General features: G+C 37.2%; 1 protein-coding gene across 7 annotated transcripts in view; it reads left to right on the top strand.

The window, feature by feature from the left end:
• The window catches only part of Braf (B-Raf proto-oncogene, serine/threonine kinase), a 141,899-nt gene that overhangs the window by 59,310 nt on the left and 60,287 nt on the right, over nt 1–22,302 (top strand). For 4 of the 7 annotated variants that reach the window (XM_052720368.1, XM_052720365.1, XM_052720367.1 and 1 more), the window contains exons 3-7: nt 2,321–2,584; nt 11,214–11,326; nt 13,342–13,444; nt 16,726–16,874; nt 18,038–18,154. In XM_052720368.1, coding sequence (XP_052576328.1) covers nt 2,321–2,584; nt 11,214–11,326; nt 13,342–13,444; nt 16,726–16,874; nt 18,038–18,154 — 746 coding nt within the window. The remainder of the gene's footprint in view (nt 1–2,320; nt 2,585–11,213; nt 11,327–13,341; nt 13,445–16,725; nt 16,875–18,037; nt 18,155–22,302) is intronic. The other 3 variants (XM_052720369.1, XM_052720366.1, XM_052720364.1) reach the window with 1 other exon arrangement.

Below are 22,302 nucleotides of genomic sequence, written 5' to 3'. Positions count from 1 at the left end.
GAGGAAAGGGTTTATTTGCCTCACATATTCCTAGTCACAGTCCATTGAGGGAAGCCAAGGCAGGAACTCAGACAGGAAAGAACCTGGAGGCAGGAGCTGATCCAGAGACCAAAAAGGAGTGCTGCTTAATGGCTTGTTCCTTGTGGCTTGCCCAACCTGCTTCCTTTTTTGAATTTTTTTTTCCTTTTACTGAAAATAGATTGTTGGTCATATAATATATCCTGATTATGATTCCCTCACCGTCCGCTCCTCCTAGATCCTCCCCACTTCTCCCATCTAGATCCACCCCCTTCCTACTCCTCGAAGGAAACAGTCTTCTAAAGGAATAATAATAAAATAAAATACGACAAGATAAAATAAGCACTAATATATCGGAATAGGACAAAACAAACAAGATCTTGTCCCGGGCCCATCTCCCCAGTCTTGTTTCCCTGTACCTATTATTCATTTAAATTCTACAGATATGTATCAACCTCTTGCTGTTTCCTACATATGACATAACATTCAGCTATGCTTTTCCCCTCCAATATCTTTTTTTTGTTGGTTTTTGTTGTTGTTGTTGTTGTTGTTTTACTTTTTGAGACAGGTTCTTCTGTGTAGCCCTAGCTGTCCTGGAACTCACTCTGTAGACCAGGCTGGCCTTGAACTTAGAGATCTACTTGCCTCTGCCTTTCAACTGCTGAGATTAAAGACGTGCCACCACCACCCAACTTTCCCCAGTATCTTAAAGATGTCTTACCTTCTTACTTGGTTATAAAATTCTTCTGTTCATTCTTCCCTATTTCTTCCATCCTTATAAGTGCCTTCCTAAGCCCTGCCTCATTTCACATTCTTACCTCATAGCAGAAATGCTATTTCTTATGCACAATACACAAATAAAAATACATCCGTTTCTTTATAGCCCAGTAATCTTTTTAAAATTTTTACTTAGTGTATTGTGTTATGATGTGCTCATGTGGCAGGTACATGCACATGCATGTGGGGGTTAGAAGACAACTTTCAGGAGTTGATTCTTTCCTTCCATTGTGGGTTCTAGGGAGCAAACTCAACTCAAGTCTTGAGGCTTACTCAGCTAGCAATTTTACCTGCTGAGCCATCTTCTAGCCTAGTAAACTTGTTGAGAAATGGAAAATGCCATATTAAAATCTTTAATTCTCCCTTGTAGAGTTTCGTAAATGTTTGTTGTACTACATCTATTTAAGATGGTAGGGAACAATAGTAGATTATGGGCTACAGGGATTTCCACTGTCTGAAAGAACAGTGAACATTTCTATTCCAATTACTTATATCTCTTTATTTTCAGTATCATGCTGTTCTTAGAATTTGGTAATTTATATGGTAGGTCATTTGACTTTTTAGCCCTTGTCAAATGGAATATATATGAGGATATACTGTTAGTGGCCCAAAGTTTCCTATAGTTTCAAGGTATCAAATCAATTTTTACTTGCTAAGCAGCATATGATGGGTATGGAGGTAATTAGGAATCTATAATGAGAAGGGGTTCTTTAAAAGAATAAACTATTTTAACATAACTATAGCTATTTCAGAAAGAAGATAGTAGCTACAAATCATCTAAGTCCCACCAAGGTTCGTTGTTGACACTGAGATCAGTGTGAACTTGCTCTCTGGTACTGTGTAACTCATTCCTGAATTTTAACATAGCTCTAATAACCACTTCCTTTCCATTCTCATTCTCTCTCTCTCTCTCTCTCTCTCTCTCTCTCTCTCTCTCTCTCTCTCTTTTTCTCTCTGTGTGTGTGTGTGTGTGTGTGTATGTGTGTGTGTATGTGTGTGCGTGCCCATTCTCACATACATGCACATATGTTACCACTTTACATTCAGAGTCACACAAATGGAATCATCTATTTCAAATAAGTATAGCAATGATTGTTTGTTGCCAAAGTCTATGAAACTTGATATGCCTGCAACTTTTCTGGAAAATAGAATTATATAAAGGAAGAGACACCTATAAGGCAGTGTAATACTTTATACATATTTTGTCTTATGCTAAACTTGTGGTTTGGAAAAAAAATTACTCTTTTACCGGAAAATTGGGAAATACTGTTTTTTAAATTAACATTTATGGAGCATGTAGATACATGTAGATCAAGTTACCCAACATAATAAAGTAATGTCCTATAACATATTTTTCCATTGAAGAGTGAGAGTATTTGTAGTATTTTCAGTATTTACTTTGTAATTTGTAGCTTAAACCCTGTTTTAGTTTATAAAGAAGTTATAATCAAAGACTGAAGTCATATGTCTTTTGTGACTGTCAAAGCAAACTCGAGGTTCTATGTGACTCTCCTTTATTTTATAGGCCTATGAAGAGTACACCAGCAAGCTAGATGCCCTCCAGCAAAGAGAGCAACAGCTGTTGGAGTCCCTGGGGAATGGAACTGAGTTTTCTGTTTCTAGCTCCGCGTCAATGGACACGGTTACATCCTCCTCTTCTTCTAGCCTTTCAGTGCTACCTTCATCTCTTTCAGTTTTTCAAACTCCCACAGATGGATCACGAAACAACCCCAAGTCACCACAGAAACCTATTGTTAGAGTCTTCCTGCCCAACAAACAGAGGACAGTGGTGAGTCGATATTTACTGTAATAAGTTTGCTGTTTCTTGTGTTGGACATTATTAACACTGAATATTCAGAGCCATGCAAATGGAACCATCCATTTCAAACGAGGATAGAAAAGACATGATTGCTTTGTGCCAAAGTCTGTATAGTTACCAGATTTCTTTCTTTTAAAATTTTATTTACTTGTTTGTTTTTGGTTGGTTGGTTGTTTTTTTGTTTTGTTTTGTTTTGTTGTTATTGTTGTTGGTTGTTTTTTTTTTTTTTTTGAGACATGGTTTCACTATGTAGCCTTGGCTGATCCAGAACACGCTACGTAGATGAGGCTGGCCTCCAACTAACAGAGATCTGTCTGCCTCTGCCTCTCAAGTGCTTGGATTAAAGGTGTGTGGCAGTCCATCAAACTTCATTGGCACTTAAATATAAGTACCGGTTAAGAGTCAGTTAGGAGACTGAAGAGCTGGCTCAGCAGTTAAGAGTACTGACTGCTCTTGCAGAGGACCTGGGTTCAATTACCTGCACTCGTATATTGAACTATAACCATCTGTAATTCCATTTGTGGGGGATTTAATGCCCTCTTCTGGCCTCCAAGGATACCAGGCACATATATGATGCCCTTTCAGACAGACAGGCAAAACACTCAAAAGCATAAAATAAAAATGAATAAATCTTTTTTTAAAGAGGTGATCAGAATTTCATGATTTAAGCTTGTATCAGGTAAGATTCTTTCCTCTGAGTAATCTCCATTTTAAGTTGTCAGAAGTTAACTTTCAGTGCGCTTGATATTTCTGCTCTTGTTTATATAACTTTTTAAAAATTGTTGTTACAAGTATCATTGCCAGGTGATACATGCCTTTAATCCCAGCACCGGAGAGGCAGAGGAAGGCAGATCTCTGAGTTCGAGGCCAGCCTGGTCTACAGAGAGAGTTCCAGGACGGCTCGGGCTACACAGAGAAACCTTGTCTTGAAAAACAAAACAAAACAAAAAAAACCCCACAAAACCAAGTATCATCATTAGAAACAGTGCACCAGCAAGAAACATTTAAAGCAGTAAGATTTCTGATCTGAAGTCTTCAAGTAAAGCAAATATTGTCAGCCTTAATAAATAACATTTCTATAACTTAAGCCAGTAATTTTTTGATGTATATGGTTACTTTTCTGATAAGATACATGCTATTATTTTTTTATGTATATATGTGTGTATGTCTGTGTGTGGGTGTGCACACTTGGAGTATGGGTGCCCACAGAGGGTAGAGAAGGCATTAGATCCCTAGGGACTAAAGTTACTGCTGGGACCTGAACTCTGTCCTCAAGAAGAACAGTTAGTGTTTTTAACCACTGGGCCATCTCTCCAACCTTCTATGGTTGCTTTTAATAAAAAGAGTTAGAAATCAGCTGAAATCAAAGTAGTTTTCCTTTGTTTTCCCTATAAGAGAACAGAAATACAAGGTACAATTGGTGTTTTTCAGTGTTCCAAAATTCCTTTTGACTTTTAAAATATGTAGAATATAGAATTCCTGTGTTAATGATCAGATTGGGAACTAACAGAGTTGCCCACTACCTGCATATGGATTTTGATCTTACTTAGAAAATAGTTTTCAAACACTGTTAATTATCAAGAGTGCATTTGTACGTACTTTCCCTGCCTTTTCTTCCAGGAAGAGGTAAGTGTGATAAAGCAGACTTGGGATTATTTAATTTTTGTACAGAGTAAATTCAATTTATAAAACAGGCTCAGTTTCTTTACCCTTTTCCTTTTTTTTTTTTTTTGTCATACATAGACTAGTTAAAACTAGTTGCTGTTCCCATACTTCCTGAGTAATATCTTTGTGTTGATATCTCCTTAAAGGGGGAACATGATGTAAAATTATTTGTAAATAGAAATTCTATCTCTGAAATAGCCTGTGTTATAAAAAGTTCATGGATACCTATCCCATCTCCATCTCCGTCTTTTAGTTGCCTGTACTTACGAGCAGAATGTGAAAAACTTTGAGGCTGGAGAGATGGCTCCGTAGTTATGAACACTGGCTGCTCTTACATAGAACCCTGGTGCTATTGCCAGCACCCGCATGGCAGCTCACAGCCATCTGTACTCAGTTCCAGGGGATCCAGTGCTCTCTCTGGTGCTGTATGCGTATGATACACAGACATACATGGAGACAAAACACCCATACACACAAAATTTTAAAATGTCTTTTAAAAACAATATGAAAAGAGTTTAGGGTATTGGTTGCACAATGGCATGAATATTAACCTCACTGAGCAGCTAATATTAAAAAATAATTAAGATAGACTTTCTTATGTGTACACTTTAATACATTTTAAAAGGAACAGTATGGTAATTATATGCAAAGTTAAAATACCCCTAGTAAAATGACCCAGCCATTTTACTCTGAAGTGTTTATCTAAGCATGAAAAATAAGGATTTGTAAGTAAATGTTGCTTTGATGTTCTGTTTTTCATACTCCAAATGCTAAATGTCCATCAACAGGTAAACTGTTAAAACTGGTCCCCGGTGCATATGCCTGTAATCCCAGACTTGGGGACACAGAAGCAGGTAGATCAATATAACTTCAAGGTTAACCTGATCTATGTGTGGAGTTGTAGGCTAACTAGAGCTACAGAATGAGACCCTGTCTCAAAAGTAATAAAAGCTAAAAACAGGGGAATTTTAAAAGAAACTGTGGAATATTGTTACAAAGACCATCGTGTTAATAGAAAGGTTACTGATATTCCCATCATCCAACACAGATGAATCCCCAGAAAAGTATGCTGTAGAAAAGAAGGCAGACAAAAATGGATGCATGCTTTGTAATTCCATTTATATGAATTCTAAAATGTACACTTGACCACATGTAGTGGAATGCATATAATCCCAGTACAAAATAATTAGAATATTAAGTACTGTATTGAACTTGTCAGTCCCCGTCCCGTCCCCCTCCTCGCCCCACCCCCCCAGCTGAGGACTGAGCCCAGGGCCTTGTACTTGCTGGACAAGCACTCTACCACTGAGCTAAATCCCCAACCCCGATGTTGTTGTTGTTGTTTTTAACATGGGGTCTCAAAATGATTTTCCTTTATATCCTATGCTGATCTTGAACTTAAGATCTTTCTACCTCTGCTCCTCTCAAGTGCTAGGATTACAGGTATACCCTAGCATGTTTGTTTTTTTGAGACAGGGTTTCCCAGTAACCACCTTGGCTGTCCCGGAACTCACTTTGTAGACCAGATTGGCCTTGAACTCACAGAGATCTGCCTGACTGCTACCTGAGTGCTAGGATTAAAGGTATGGGCCACCATGCCCAGCCTAGATGTCATTCTTAATATAATATACAGGTAGACCATACACATACCAATTAAAGAATATATACTTTTTTCAAGGACAATTAGAGATAGGATCTCTCACTGATCTGGAACTCACCATGTAGGGTAAACTGACTGGCCAGCAAGCCCTAAAGATCCAGTGTTCTTGCCTTCCCCATGCTGGGATTACATGCACATGCCATCACATCTAGCTTATTTGTTTGTTGGTTGAGACAGGGTCTCTGTATAGCCCTGGCTGTCCTGGAACTCACTATGTAGACCAGACTGGCCTCAAACTCAGAGATCCTCCTGCTGCTGCTTCCTGAGTGCTGAGATTAAAAGCATGCGCCATCACTCCTGGCTCACATCTTTTTTACGTGAGCTCTCAAAATTCAACTCAGGTCATCATGCTTATGTGGTAAACACTTTACTAACTGAGCTCTCTTCCCAGCCTTAATTCAGGACTTTAATTCAGGGCAATCTTTCTGCCTCCACCTCCTGAATGTTAATTAGAGTTATAGGCATGAGCCACCATGCCTGGCATTTGTTATCTTCTTATTGCTATGATAGAGACCATGACCAACCTAAGAAGAAAGTAAGCAAGTTTATGCGGCTTACTCTTCCATATCACAGTTGAAGGAAATTAGGGCAGGAACTCAAGGCAGGGATCTGAGGTAGGAACTGAAGCAGGGGCCATGGAGAAACACTGTTTACTTGCTTGCTCCTCATGGCTTCTCAGCCTGCTTTCTTATCCCATCTGGGACCACTTGCCCAATGTAGCTCCACTTCCAGTAAGTTAGGCCCTTCTGTATCAAGCATTAATCAAGAAAATGCCCTCATTTCAAGGCATTTTCCCAGTTAAGATCTTCTCTCCCAGATCGGTCTTTATCAAATTGTCAAGAAACCAACCAGCACACAGTTGAGTCTCTGTTGTTTTTTTAACTGAAAACAATCCTCTTGCTAAAATGACATACTTTGGAGTAGCCTATTCTGATCTGTGTAACCACTTTGTAAAAAAAAAAAACTATAAATATCTATTGTACAGGCAAATCCTACAAAACATTTAAAGAATTGTAAAATACCAGTCATAAACTTTATATCCTGGACCACATGAGAATTTGTCTCAAGAAAAGAAAAACAATAGGTTGTGGGTTTTCCTTTTTAGATATTTAGAAAGTTTTAAATACTTGGGAAAGTGTTAAGAACCATATATTACATAGCTCCTAGTCAGCTACAATGAATAGATTGTTAATATTTGCTTTATATTCTCCACACACAAATTACATTCTCTTATCAATCACATTCTCCTGTTGAACATCCTGTTCCCTACTAAAAATAACCCCTATGATAAATGTGGTGCACATTCAGTCACATTTTATTACGTGTATATCCATGTTAGTATTTTGTTTTTTAATTGATAAAAAAAAAGTAGGATAGTACCATTAAGTATGTAATGTCCAGGATTAAATTCAAAATTTGGATTTCACAGTGTGCATTTTATACATTCATTCGTTCCATTGAATTGTTATCAGCTATTCCATTTTTGCATATCCTTTCTCTGGTATTATTATTATTATTGTCATTATTATTACTGTTATTACAAATAGTGCTAAATGTAAGCACCTTTATATAGGACTAAGAACAATTCCTGGGAACAGAGAATGCATGCGTAGTTCAAAGGTTCTTTTAAATATTATTAATTTGTATATATGAGCCTGATGAGTTTATTGCACCATGTGTATGCTCTGTAGGTAAAGGTGCTTGCTGCAAGTCTAATTTTTGTATTCTCTTGGTAAAAGGAGAGAAGCAACTCCCTAAAGTATTCCTCTGAATTCCACATGTGTACACATACACACCCATACCCACCCACAACACACACCCATGCAAAAATAAAAATGCAAGAAGAAAATAAATGAATATAATTTAAAAATAAAACCATGCCCTATTTGAAAGACTTAAATTCTCACCAGTATAAATAAGTAGGCTTAAAGAAATAGATTGAGAGTAAAAGGATATTATTCAATAGACTAAATGGTACAGCCCCAGGAAATATCCTCCCTCTATATTTTTGGCCACAGTGAAACAAAAACTGAAGGTGTATATTTTTTGTAGGCAGGAAGAATAATATTGGTTTCTCAAAAGTTCTAAACTTTTCTAACAATGAAAGAGCTTCTCTTGTCCTTAGATAAGTTCAACTGATTGACCTATTTTGATTTGATGAGGACCACAATTGAGTAGTAAAAGATACCACCTTTATAAATCCATTCCATTGGCCCTGGTTCTTTACAAGTTAAATTCAATTAATTCTAACATTGTCTTTATTCTGTTAAGTCTTTTGGGGTATAGAAAGAGATTCTCTTCTTGCTTTAATAAGACTATGTTGTAAGCATAGCATATCGCAGTGTTCCTTAAAAACAATGTGATTGGTCTAATAGAGCTGAAAAAGACTCAACATCAAGATTAATTATCATAAAATCAGAAAGCTATGTCTTAGTTAGGGTTATTATTGGTGTGATGAAACACCATGACCAAAAGCAACTTGGAGAGGAAAGAGTTATCTGGCGTAAATTTCCACATCACTGTTCATCATTGAAGGAAGTCAGGAGAGGAACTCAGACAGGGCAGGAACCTGGAGACAGCTGATGCAAAGGCCATGGAGGAGTGCTGCTTACTGACTTGTTCCTCATGACTTGCTCAGTCAGCTTTCTTATAGAACCCAGGACCACCAGCCCAGGGGTGGCACCACCCACAATGGCCTGGGCACTCCCCAGTCAATCACTAATGAAGAAAATGTTCTACAGGCTTACCTGCAATGCTGTATGTATATGTTTATTTATTAAGTGGATGAATGTTCTGTTTTGTGCAAAAGCAGCCGGTGCTCTTAACTGCTAAGCCATCTCTCCAGCCCCTACAGTTTATAGAAGCATTTTTTTTTTCAATTGAGATTCCCTTCTGTCATATGATTATAGCTTGTGTTAGGCTGGCATAAAACTAGCCAGCTATATCTTTAAAGTTGTGTTCAAATCTACATATTATTTTGCATATGTATTCTATGCCAGTTTATTTAAGGGCTAACTGTATCATGTTTATATATACCACAAGCTTGCCTTTACCCTACCAAGCCGACCATGACACATTTGTAATCCAAAATGCTGGGAAGTAGGAAGGACAGGAATGCAGACTAATTCTTGGGTACATAATGAGTTTGAGGCCAGGCTGGACTACATGAAATCTTGTCTTGAAAAGAAAAAAGGGGGAAAAAATGAATTATACTATCAAGGTACTAGCACAAATAGTTCAGTGTATAACATTTTTGATGTCCAACCAAATTTTAAAGTGACTCCTTAAAGTTTTGTAAATAACTTTGCACTATAGAAGAATTTAAACATGTGTAAAGTAATGAATTCTCATGGATAATCAATAATTATTTCAATTTTTTATGATGAAGTTTGAACATTTTGTTTAGGTGTGAATTTTCCTGTGGCAAATAAATATTCAGACGAGTACATATATTGTTATTGGCTCAGTAACATGAACTCATGTCTGACATCCCTATGGTGGAGGCCTGAAGTAAGTGTCCTCAACACACACGTAACGAGTCTTTCTCTGTCATGCCAGCTAGCTCCCAAAAAATGACGGGGAGACTTCTTAACAATGACGAAAGCTCAGCCTATAGCTTAGTACTTCTCCCTATGTTTGCTTTATTCTATCACTAGATATTTTCTCAGTGTTCTAGGAAATATGTAATCAGTTGGCATACTCTTAACTACAGTAAAAACAGGAACATCTCTCAACCAAAGTCCATGTCTCAGTTTAAAGAACCCAGGTATTGTTTAGGAGGTCATATATTTAGTCCTGGACCTGTTAATATCATAAGGGATTAGCACCTAATTAGCACATGTACACCATCTGTTGCCAGAAAAAGTTATTGATAGCCTCAATAGTAATATGAGATTCTAGAGAAGGGCAAGTGTCCAGATAGAGACACTAGAGAACTAAACATCAAGTATCAATCAGATCAGTGTCTGTCTGTGTGTGCCTGCCTGCCTTCCTGACAACCCTTGTCTGTCTGTCTGTCTGTCTCTGGGTGGGTGAGTGATGGTGGTGTATATGCATGTTTATATGCCTGTGAGTGCATGAGCTTGTAGAGACCAAAGATCAATGGGAGGTGTCTTTATTACTGGTTTTTGTTGTTTTTTTGTTTGTTTGTTTTGAGACGGTCTCTCTGTGAACCTAGAACTTACTCCCCTAGATTGGCTAGCCAGTGACACCCCTTCCCCAGAGTCTACACTGGAATTAAAGATGTACACTGCCACATTCAGCTTTTTAGTGGGTACTAAAAACCCAAACGTAGGTCTTCATGCTTGAGCAACAAAAACGTTACCCACTGAGGTACCTCTTCAGCCTCCGCATATATCCTAGCACATATTTTCTTCTGCTTTATTTAGAGTAGTAAGGCATCTCTTAATGATCATTAATATAACTGAAGACTTATACAGCTTTCACATTTGGTCAAAATTTTACAGCTCGATATGGTAGCATCCACCTGTGCTTATGCAGTTGAGAGGCTGACATAGGAAGATCTAGAACTTTAGACTACCCTGGGCTACAACAATCACTGTCTCAAAAACAACAACAAAAATTTTTATTTTACTTTGAGTGTTGACCTCTAAATGTTGTCAGTGGTGGGACCTTTGTATTGGTGTATATAGTGTAGAAAATACTGTTATATTTTCTGTTCATATATATGAATATGTAATTTTTATAAAATACCATTCTTTTTTTTTTTTTTCTCCAGACAGTCTGTAGTCCTGATTGCCCTGAAGCTTGCTATGTAGACCAGGCTGGCCTTGAACTCACAGAAATCCTGCTGACTCTGGCTCCCAAGAGCTAGGATTAAAGTCATGCACCACCACACCCAGCCTTAATTTTTCTTTAAGTTGGTAAAATAATAGTTACTTGATATAATTTCCTTTGACTAATAAGTAAATTATAGGGGGCTGGAGAGATGGCTCAGAGGTTAAGAACACTCACTGGCTGTTCTTCCAGAGGTCCTGAGTTCAATTCCCAGCACCCATATGGTAGCTCACAACCATCTGTAATGAGATCTGGCTCCCTCTTCTGGCCTGCAGGGATACATGCAAACAGAACACTGTATACATAATAAATAAATAACTCTTTTAAAAAAAATAAGTAAATTATAGACATGATATTGTATTTGACTCAAGGAATCCATGCAATATTTTAAAGATGTTATAAGGTAAATGACTGAGTTTTATGAAATTATTTGAAAGAAAACCTTCCCATTGCCTTTTATGCATATTTATGTCATAGGTACCCGCAAGATGTGGCGTTACAGTCCGAGACAGTCTAAAGAAAGCGCTGATGATGAGAGGTCTTATCCCAGAATGCTGTGCTGTTTACAGAATTCAGGATGGGTATGGTTTGTATGTGTTGTGTGATTTTCTTTGAAAAGAAATGAGACATAAAGCTTTGAGTTTGTTTTGTAGTCTTTATCCAAATTTAGGGAATTGAAAATCAACCTCAGAGACTGGAGAGATGGCTCAGTGAGAGCACTGGCTGTTCTTCCAAAGGACCTGGGTTCAGTTTTCAGCACCCACATGACAGCTCACAGCCATCTGTAACTCCGGTTCCAAGGAATCTAAAACCTTGTGGTCTCCTCAGGCACGCAGGCAAAATGCTCCTACACAATAGGAAGGAAAGAAGGAAGGAAGGAGGGAGGGAGGATGGATGGAAGGAAGAAAGGAAATATTTTTTACCAAAAGATTTAGAACATCAACTTAAAAAAATGTGCTAATACTACTCTTGAAGAAATCTTGAAGGCTGTTGGTAATTTATGTGGTTATACTGTTTATTCCTGTGGCAAATAAATGCCTTTATTAGAGTTTATAATTTTTGTAATTGGTGAACCATTAGAACAGTGCTTCTCAACCTGTGGGTCGCAATCCCTTCAGAGAGTCTAAACGGCCCTTTTACAGGGTCACCTAAGACCATCAGAAAACACAGATGTTTACATTACAGTTCATAACAGTAACAAAATTAAAGTTACGAAGTAGCATTGAAAATAATTTATGGTTGGGGGTCACCACCACAAGAGGAACTGTATTAAAGGGTTGCAGCATTAGGAAGGTTGAGAACCACTGCTTGAGAATGTGATTAGTTTAGATAATGTGCCTTTGTATAGTCCTCCTTTTTAAATACAAGCTCATAGTTCCACAAAAAGTCTACCAAAAGTAACATTTTTATATTGAAGTATTTTTCATAAATAATATTGTTCCAAGATGTTTATGTTTTGAATCTACATTTTGAGGCATGTTGTTCCTTGAATGCTCTTTTTCTCTGAATTGGTAGATAAGTCCATACCTGTGTGTTTTGGGGGTGCTTTTTTGTTTGTTTGTTTGTTTGTTTTAGTTTTTCAAAACAGGCTTTCTCTGTATAGCCTTAGCTGTTCTTGGCTGTCCTGGAACTCGCTCTGTAGGCTAGGCTTAAAGACATCCGCCTGCCTCTGCCTCCCTAGTATTGGGATTAAAGGCGTGCGCCACCACTGCCCAGCTTTGTTTTTTAAACCCCAGATACAATCTGGGTTTGACTGCTGTACGTTTTTTTCTGGAACTGACTTAAAAATGAATATATTTACACTGCTCTTTGTCTAAGAGTAATACACTTATTAGAATTAAACTTAAAATTTAAGATTTTTGGGGTTTTGTTTGGTTGTTTGTTTTGTTTTGTTTTGTTTTTTTGTTTTTCAAGACAGAGTTTCTCTGTGTAGCTTTTATGCCTGTCCTGGATCTTGCTCTGTAGACCAGAGCTGGCCTTGAACTCATAGATATCCACCTGGCTCTACCTCCTGAGTGCTGGGATTAAAGGCATGCGCCACTGCCTCCCGGCTAAAATTAAGAAATTTTTAGGGCTGGAGAGATGGCTCAGCGGTTAAGAGCACTGGCTGCTCTTCCGAAGGTCCTGAGTTCAATTCCCAGCAACCACATGGTGGCTCACAACCATCTGTAATGAGATCTGGCGCCCTCTTCTGGCCTGCAGGAATATGTGCAGGCAGAACACTGTATACACAATAAATAAATCTAAAAAAAAAAAAAAAAGAAAGAAATTTTTAATGATGGAAAACCAGATATTCAAACCTCCTTATTATTAGCTCCTCCATAACCATGTTTATGTCTTCAGCATGCTGTTTATAAATATTTTGGGTTACAGTAACCAAGAAAGGGCTGGAGAGATGGCTCAGCAGTTAAGAGCACTGGCTGCTCTTCCAGAGGTCCTGAGTTCAATTCCCAGCAACCACATGGTGGTACACAACCATCTATAGTGAGGTCTGATGCCCTCTTCTGACATAAAGTTGTGCATGAAGATAGAACACTCATATACATAAAATAAATAAATCTTTTTTTAAAAAAATCAAGAAAGGTTTTGCTTACATTTTTTTCAGAGAGAAGAAACCAATTGGCTGGGACACTGATATTTCCTGGCTTACTGGAGAGGAGTTGCATGTAGAAGTACTGGAGAATGTTCCACTTACAACACACAACTTTGTATGTATCTTTACATATTTGAACTGTCAAAAAATGGTCAGTTTCTTTTGACTGTTTTTAAATTTAGGGAATATGAAATAGAGATAAGTAATTTTGTGATTAATAATTTACCTAAGTTCTGTTCTTTAAAATCTTGTGTTTAAAAAATTTTATTTTAATATTTATTCTTTCTTTGTAACTTAATAAACATGTAACATGTCTCTTTAAAAGAACAAAAATTAGGGGCTGGAGAAATGTCTCAGTGGTTAAGAGTACTGGCTGCTCTTCCAGAGGACCCAGGTTCAACTCCCAGCACCCACGTGTAGCTCACAACTGTCTGTAATTCCAGTTCCAGGGGATCTGACACCCTTATACAGATATACATGCAGGCAAAACACCAATGTACATAAAATTAAAATAAAATAAGTAATTAAAAAAGGAAAAAAAATTAGTATGATGTAAAAGTCTATCTAGTAAAGTGAAATTTTCCTAGAAGTCAGCATTTGTATAGATGAGTAGGTAATTGTATGGTTTTCTGTATACACAAATGCATGGTGGTCAGCCCAAAGTTTACTTGTTTTCTCTTCATTACATCCTATTCTTTCTTTCTTAAGGGAAAACTAGGCTCATGCTGTGTGATGGTCCTTATTTTTAATTTTCTCATCAGTAGGACTTGTGAATGTCAATTTTTTTTAGTTACACCTAGCATTATTCTTGTATTGATTGCCTAGTAGCCTATAAAAATAGAAATTTGGCGCCTTTCCTCTATTTATAGAAATATAAATTTTTATATTTATAAAATACTATGTGCTAAGTTAGACTGCCTATATCTCGACACACACGTTTGTATTGAACTCTCCTTGAGACTTTTCCTTTTGTTTTTTGTGTTTGGTAAAACCTAGCTTAAGCTTGTTACTAGCATGCAACAGCCTCCTAATCACCGCTCATTTACCATCCATCTTTAGATATGCTTAGATTCTAGACTGAGCATAAACAATGTCCCTGAAGAAATAATAGATCTTTTTAGGTTTACCTTTATTCATAAAAGTATCTTTGCAGACATAGGGTTTTCTTAAAATTCATACTCAAATGCATATCCACTTATTTTTACTCCTTCAGAGGTTCTGCTCTCTTCTCTATTTCCCTTCCTCCCCCCACCCCCACATGTGTGTCGATGATTGTGTATATAAAACCAACCACATATACATAGTTTGAATATGTATAAACAGCAGGAAGAACGCACTAGGTAGGCAAATGAAGGCTGTTCAGGAATTCATGATACAACAAACTATCAGTGAGTAAGGATTTGAGTAGTTGGCTAAAAGGTCAGATTTTGTGTGTGTGTGTGTGTGTGTGTGTGTGTGTGTGTGTGTGTGTGTGTGTCTGTGTACTTTGTTTTCTGAAATAATGGCAGCATCACTAAAGATGCTTACTTTGGCAATTATTCACTTTATAAATAAATATCAAAGGAGGTGTTTTTCACTTCTGTATAATCACAGGCAAATGGAAAAGGAGGAAAGCTAGAAACAACTTTCACTTTTTTCACATGCTTTCTCAGGTGATAGAGAGACTAAAGAAAACAGACCTCACTATATAAAGGTTTTTGAAAGGCCAGAGTGGATTATGTGCCATTCTATAATTTTGAGTAACTGTTCATTAAATAAATATTTTTTGAAAATAGAGTTTTGAGCTGGGCATGGTGGCACACACCTTTAATCCTATCACAGGGAGACAGAGACAGGCAGATCACTGGGAATTCAGAGACAGCCTGGTCTACATAGTAAGGCCCTGTCTCAAAAAAGAAAGTTTCAGAGCAGATGTGGTTTTCCATACCTGGAATCCTGGTACATGGGAGGCAGAAGCAAGAGGCTGATTGGAAAGTTCAAGATCATCTTCTATCACGAAAACCATTTAAACAGAGAGAAGGTAATTTGGTGTTAAAATCAAATGTATCATAGATGTATCACTTATATGTAATAAAGTATATAAAATTCTAAGTTATGTTTCAGGTAACTACTGCCATAGGTTTATGTATATACTGGATCATGATATAAAATAAACTATATTTATTACTTACTGATTATGGTTTTTTAAAAGTGAAAACCTAGATGATTGAAAATACACAACCAAGAATGAAGTCATCCTTACTATCAACATTCTGAAATAGTCATTAAGAGCTTTTCTGTTACATAATTTTCTGCCTATTACCTACTATGGCACATAAATAGTTTATATAATTTCTCCCTTTGGGAAGAAAGATCCCCTTAGTATAGTGCTGTTTCTTTGATACCTGTTGTACATTAAAAGTCACTGATAATTATTTCAAGGTTTTTTGAACATTTATTTATTTTGTTATATGAAGAAGTTCATCTGAAAGCATAGACTAAAAATAAGTCCTCATCAGACATTCTTCCAGAGGTGTCTTAAGAATATGTTAAAGTTTAAGGGGAGAGGTTTCCTTTCTTACTATTGAAATTTCAGAGCTAAACTTGAAAAGTTGCTGAATTCAACAATAGTATCTCCTGTGTTGCAAACAATTCAGTTCATAATTCTGTTGTCAGATAAAATAATTCCCATTACACCTTAATAAAATTACAGTGTTGATTTCATGAAGCCACTGATAATTTTTAATAGTTTCTATTTTAAGCTCTTGGGTAATTGTTTTTATATTACTAAATATCTTTTAGCCACAGTTTCTTGCTTTATCAACTTTAGACATCATATGCTGGTTGCTGATTTTATTAGGATTAGCTCATTTGAAGCATTATGACCCTCTCTCCTCTCTTCCATCTTGTTGTTCTGTTTGATAACTATGAAAGTTTAAATAAGTGTATCTTTGTTTCTTGTGCTGGTAGCTCTGGCAACTGTTTTTCTTACTTTGCCTCTTAATGCATTAATTAAATGATACCTTGGGTTTTTCTTCCTCTTTTTTTTTTTCTACTTTTTAATGTTGTCAAGCTTGAAATCAGTTATTCTTTTTAAATCAGTTTTTAAATTTTTTTTGAGAATTTCATACATGAGTCTCTTTAAATGTTGCTTGTTGACCTCTTGGGATTGGATAACACATCAGGAGGCTCAGTTCTTGTATTTGTTGTATCATCTTGACTTCTGAGTTTTTAAGTTGGATATTAGGATGAAATAGTATTTCAACTCCCCTGGTTTTTAATATTATATTTGGTATGTGACTTTATATGCTATAATTATATTTAAAAATTGTTACTTTAAGTAAGAGAGTGAATGTGTTGGTTTATAAAAGGATTCTTGCAAGTATTTGAAACCCTTTATGATTTTTCACTTTGCAGGTACGGAAAACTTTTTTCACCTTAGCATTTTGTGACTTTTGTCGAAAGCTGCTTTTCCAGGGTTTCCGCTGTCAAACATGTGGTTATAAGTTTCACCAGCGTTGTAGTACAGAGGTTCCACTGATGTGTGTTAATTATGACCAGCTTGAGTAAGTAATCCACAAAGAACCTCTTTGCTACTACTTTATAGTTAAATTTTCATAATGTGACACTAGTATACTGTGAAAGCCAGTGAGGGATGTTCCGCCCGATGCACTTGTTACAGAACATTTAAAGTCTGATCGGGAAGTAACACATAGTGCAGGTGGCTCTTCTCTCCCAGATAAAGGAACACTGAGTCCACTGCACATAAAGTTTACATTTCATGCTCTCTTCCTTAGAAAACCACTTGTATATGGTTTGGAGATGGATATAGAACAGTGTTTGAATTAAGAACAGTGAGTCTGATTTTGTGATCTATTTTACTAATTATGTTGGTATTCTTTCCGCACGCTTCACCTCACCCATGTCTGTCTGTTTCACCTTTGGCCCTTTTCCTTTTATTTAAAGGAATAATTATATACAATTTATTTCTTTCTAATATTTCTTTTTTCTTTATTCTATAGTATCTCTAATAGACTAGATGTACTCTATTGTAATCTTTTTCTGTAATTCTTTTTGTTGCTGCTGAAATGGAATTTGACTTTTAAGTAAATTATAATGATATATCCAACTTAGCAGCTACTTAGGAGGCAGAAGCCTCTGTAAGTTCGGGGCCAGCTTGGTCTACACAATGAGTCAGGGCTACGCAGTGAATCTGTCAAAGAAAAAAAAACAAAAAGGGTACTCTAACTTACCACTAGATATTTTCCTTTTAGTTTTTGAACCACAAAGCATGATTTTCCCCCTGTAATATATAGAAATTGATTGAAAAGAACAATTAGTTTTAGATCTCAGCTTGCCCTTGAAAGTACAGTGTAATTTGTTGCCAGGCGGTGGTGGCGCACGCCTTTAATCCCAGCACTCGGGAGGCAGAGGCAGGTGGATCTCTGTGAGTTCGAGGCCAACCTGGGCTACAGAGTGAGTTTCAGGAAAGGCGCAAAGCTACACAGAGAAACCCTGTCTCAAAAAAACCAAAACAAACAAACAAAAAATGTAATTTGCTAAAGAAACCTTTAGACAAAAATATACTTAATTGAATTTTAACAGTTGTTTGCAAAAGTAGAACTTGATTTCTCGTATTTTTCCGTTACCTCTGTGTTCTCGTGCATTGAAGCTTCTGGGTTTTGCACAAGTTAGGTTTGTTTTGTTTTGTTTTGTTTTTGCCTCACAGTTTGCTGTTTGTCTCCAAGTTCTTTGAGCATCACCCAGTACCACAGGAGGAGGCCTCCTTAGCAGAGACTGCCCTTACATCTGGATCCCCTTCTGCACCCCCCTCAGACTCTCTTGGGTATGATTTGATTCCTGCTGTTTAATGACATGCTATTTGCACTGCCTTCCTGTGGATCTTTTGGATAATTGTAAACCTTTCCAACATTGGAGCTGTTAAATTATGGATATTTTCCCCCCAATAATGTATTTTATCACAGCATTCAAGCATTCACATGCATTTGTACAGAATGGGATAAAAAGTCTGGTATGGTGGTTACACCTTTAATCTCAGCACTCGTGAGGCAGAAGCAGGCAGATCTCTGTGAGTTGGAGGCTGGCCTGGTCTACACAGTAAGTTATTACCTTGAAAAAACAAAAACACACACAATCAATCAATCACTGGGATTAAAGCTGGTGTAGACTATATTTTAAGATCAGCTGTCAAAAAAAGCAACATAAAATTTTTTGTTTTGTTTTGTTTTTGGAGCTGAGGATCAAACCCAGGGCCTTGCAAGTGCTCTACCACTGAGCTAAATCCTCAACCCTGCAACATAAAATTTTTACACTCTTTTATTTACCATTTTATCAAATAATGTTATGACTTCTACTTAAAAAAATTAACAGAGCCAGGCGGTGGTGGCGCATGCCTTTAATCCCAGCACTTGGGAGGCAGAGCCAGGTGAGTTCGAGGCCAGCCTGGGCTACCAAGTGGGTTCCAGGAAAGGCACAAAGCTACATAGAGAAACCCTGTCTCGAAAAAAACCAAAAAAAAAAAAAAAAAAAAAAAAAAAAAAAAAAAAAAAAATTAACAGAGAAGTTGATGACAATTTTTTTAAAAGTACAAATCATAATAGAGTATTATTAAACTTTGTGATAAAATAAAATATTTTATATTTATAGAATGCAAGAAAATATAATGTACTTGAGAATGTGTAATGGAGATGAGATTTGAACTTATCTTTAAAAAATTACTAGAGTTCGAGGCCAGCCTGGTCTACAGAGCGAGATCCAGGAAAGGCGCAAAGCTCCACAGAGAAACCCTGTCTCGAAAAACCAAAAAAAAAAAAAAAAAAATACTAGAAGCTGAGTGAACTTAGGGTATCAAAGCCAGTATTAGGGTCCAGAGAAGAAAGCAGGTTTCAGCGCCAGTCAGAAAGCTTTTCTAAATTCAGAAGTAGCATTTGTGAGCCTGATGGGATGCACACTTCTAGAAGCTCAGCACTTAGTAGGCTGAAGCAGAAATAAAAACTGGAAGAGGAAAAATGCCATGTGTGTGACCAAGTAGTAAAGAATCTTGACATTTAGGCTGGTATTTACTTGAAATATGATGACATGGGAGAATAAAGGTTTTCAAACAAGTTACCAATGTGATAAAAATTATTTTAAAGGGAAAAATCACTTAACAGTGAAATACAGACAGGGAAAAATAGGGTGAAGAAGACGACCTAAGCTGCAGGGAAAGCAATATGCAGAAAGGAAGGATATTCCTAAAGGACAAAAAAAAGTAGTAAGATACTATCAGTTTAGGAGGAAAAGCAAGAATTTACTGTAAAAGTATCTCCAAGGCATTATATTCATAGTAAGAAAAGAGACGATATTTTAAGTTGGCTCTTAAATATTTTTTGCATAGGTCTATTACTCTTTTCTCATTGTAATTGAGGCAAGATTATTTATGCCATGTCTGGAAGTATATAATTTTTAAAAAGGACATTTCCAGATAGCATCCTGGCTTAGAATGTTTCAGAAGTGTTCAATTCGTAAGTATTTGTTTTAATTTTACCTGCTTCCTCCTATTCTTCACAGTACGTTATTTCTTTGGACCTTAAAAAAACTATTTATGTATTGTGTGAGTGGTGATATGTAGGTGTTTGTGTAAGTGTGAAATGCCATGGTCCTTGTATAGAAGTCAAGGGACAGCTTTCTGGAGTCAGTTCTCTCCTTCCACTGTGAAACCAGGGATCAAACTGAGGTGCTTAGGCTAGGACAGGCATTTACACACACAGCCACCTGTCCGGCTCATACTTCTTTATAGACTTATACCAGAAGGAATGATAACTATAAGTTGATACTTTTAATAGGTCTGCAATTTTTATGAAGCCAGTCTTCCTAAGGTCTCATGGGTTACAAAAAATTAACAAAATAAATTTCTATTTCCAGGAGTAGTGGCTCATTTCTATAATCTCAGTACTTGGGAGGCTGAGACAAGAGGATTGCCATGAATTTGAGGTCAGCCTAGGCTAGAGCAAGACCTTATCTCAAAAATAAATTGGAAGATAAGTATGCAGCTCAGTCAATAGAGTGCTTGCCTAGCATGCACAAAGCCTTGAATTTTATTCTCAGCATCACATATACTAGACATGCTGGTTAACTCTAATCCCAGTACTTGAGGATAGAAGAAGGAGAATCAGAAGTTCAAGATCATTCTCAGGAAGTGTTAGGCAGCCAAAGACACATGAGACCCTATTTTTAAAAGAGAGGGAAGGAGGCAGGCTAGAAAGTTGGCTCAGCAGCTAAGCTGTGCAAGAATGAATAACAGAGTTCAGATCTTAGCACCGTCGTAACAGCCCAGGCATGTTTCCATGCACACCTGTGAGGCTAGCAGCAAAGGGGTAGAAACAGGAGCATTGCTGTGACTAGCTGTCTTGCAGTCTAGTTGAAAGGGTTCAAGTTCCAGGTCAAGGAGAGACCCTTCTGTAAATAAGGCGGAAAGTAATAGAGAAGGCCACCTGATGACCTCCTTTGGGTTCTGGCATGGGTATACCTCTCCCTGCACCACCACCCCCATACACACACACACACACACACACACACACACACACACACACACACACACACAGAATTGGGGATGTGTGTGAGATGAGATAGCTCCTCAATAGGTAAAGTGCTTGCCATAAAAGCATGACTATGTAAATTTGACAAAGGCCAAATGTGGTGGTAATCCCAGCATTCCTAGACCAGGATGGGAGATAGAAGCAAGAATATCAGCAGAAGTCTATACAGCACAGCAGTAACAAGAGACCTTGCCTCAAAAATAGGAAGAGAACTTGCTCCAAAGACATTCTTACCTCCATGTGTGCTCCATGGGATGTGCACACCTGCAAACACACACACAATAATAATAAGTTTTAAAAATAAAAGTTTTATTTTAAATAGTGAATATATTTTTATATCACTAGGAAATGCAACCACTATGTAGTTTTGTCAGATAGTTAACAGTTATCTCTGGCTCTGTTATTAGTTGTATGTTTTTATAAATGATAGAATCAAAATGTTGTTGTGATTTTAATTAATCCTTTGGCTATGGCAATTTCTCCTGACAGAGTCTATAGACCTGTGATGCTTTTCTAATGGTAGGTCCCAGTTCTGTGAGCAGAGTTGTAGAACATAATGAAATGAGCTTGGCCTCTCTGAAGGGTCATAATGGTAACAATACAGTTTGTCTTCCAGTACAGGAATGCTGTTTTAAAACTGAGAAAACATTTGCCTCTGCCACATGTATTTTTTTTCTTGACTAGAGTGAAATGGATTCTGGTCTTGAAAAATGTGCAAACTTCTCTACAAGTTAATCTCCTAATGCTTTTATGTCAGTGTGTAAAATTACCTTTGTAATAGAAGCCAGTTGTATTTAGTCAGGGTTCTCTAGGGGAACAGAACTTATAAAATGAACTTAGAGTATGTGTGTATGTGTGTCTACATATCTATATCTAGATAGAAATATGTTTATAGATTTTGTGTATTTTTATATGAATTTATTAGAATGGCTTATAGGCTGTGGTCCAGCCAGTCCAACAATGACTGTCCACTAATGGAAGGTCCAACAGTCAGTGGTTGTTCAGTCTGGGTTTCTCAGTTGGTCTTCACTGTGTGCCCGAGTCCTGAAGTAGTCGCTAATGCCCATGAAGAAATGTACTTGCTAATGAGAGCAGGAGCAGGCAAAGAGCAAGCAGCAGACTTCCTTCTTCTGTGTCCTTGTATATAGGCTGCCAGCAGATGGTGCGGCCCAGATTCTAGGTAGATCTAGCTACATCAAAAGATCTGGATTAAAGGTGGGTCTTCCTACCTCAAAGATCCAGATTAGAAGTGGATCTTCCCACTTCAAAGCGTGTAATTAAGAAAACAATCCCACATAGGTGTGTCCAGATGCTTGCGTTTTAGTTAATTCCAGATGTAGTCAAGTTGACAGTCAAGAATAGCCATCATGTCAATTATGTTCTGTATTACAATATT

Source organism: Peromyscus californicus, unplaced genomic scaffold (assembly GCF_007827085.1).
Source record: "Peromyscus californicus insignis strain IS unplaced genomic scaffold, ASM782708v3 Scaffold_6__1_contigs__length_162567912, whole genome shotgun sequence".
NCBI lineage: Eukaryota > Metazoa > Chordata > Mammalia > Rodentia > Cricetidae > Peromyscus > Peromyscus californicus.
The sequence above is the reverse complement of the archived record's forward strand: the minus strand, read 5'-3'. Positions and strand labels throughout refer to the sequence as shown.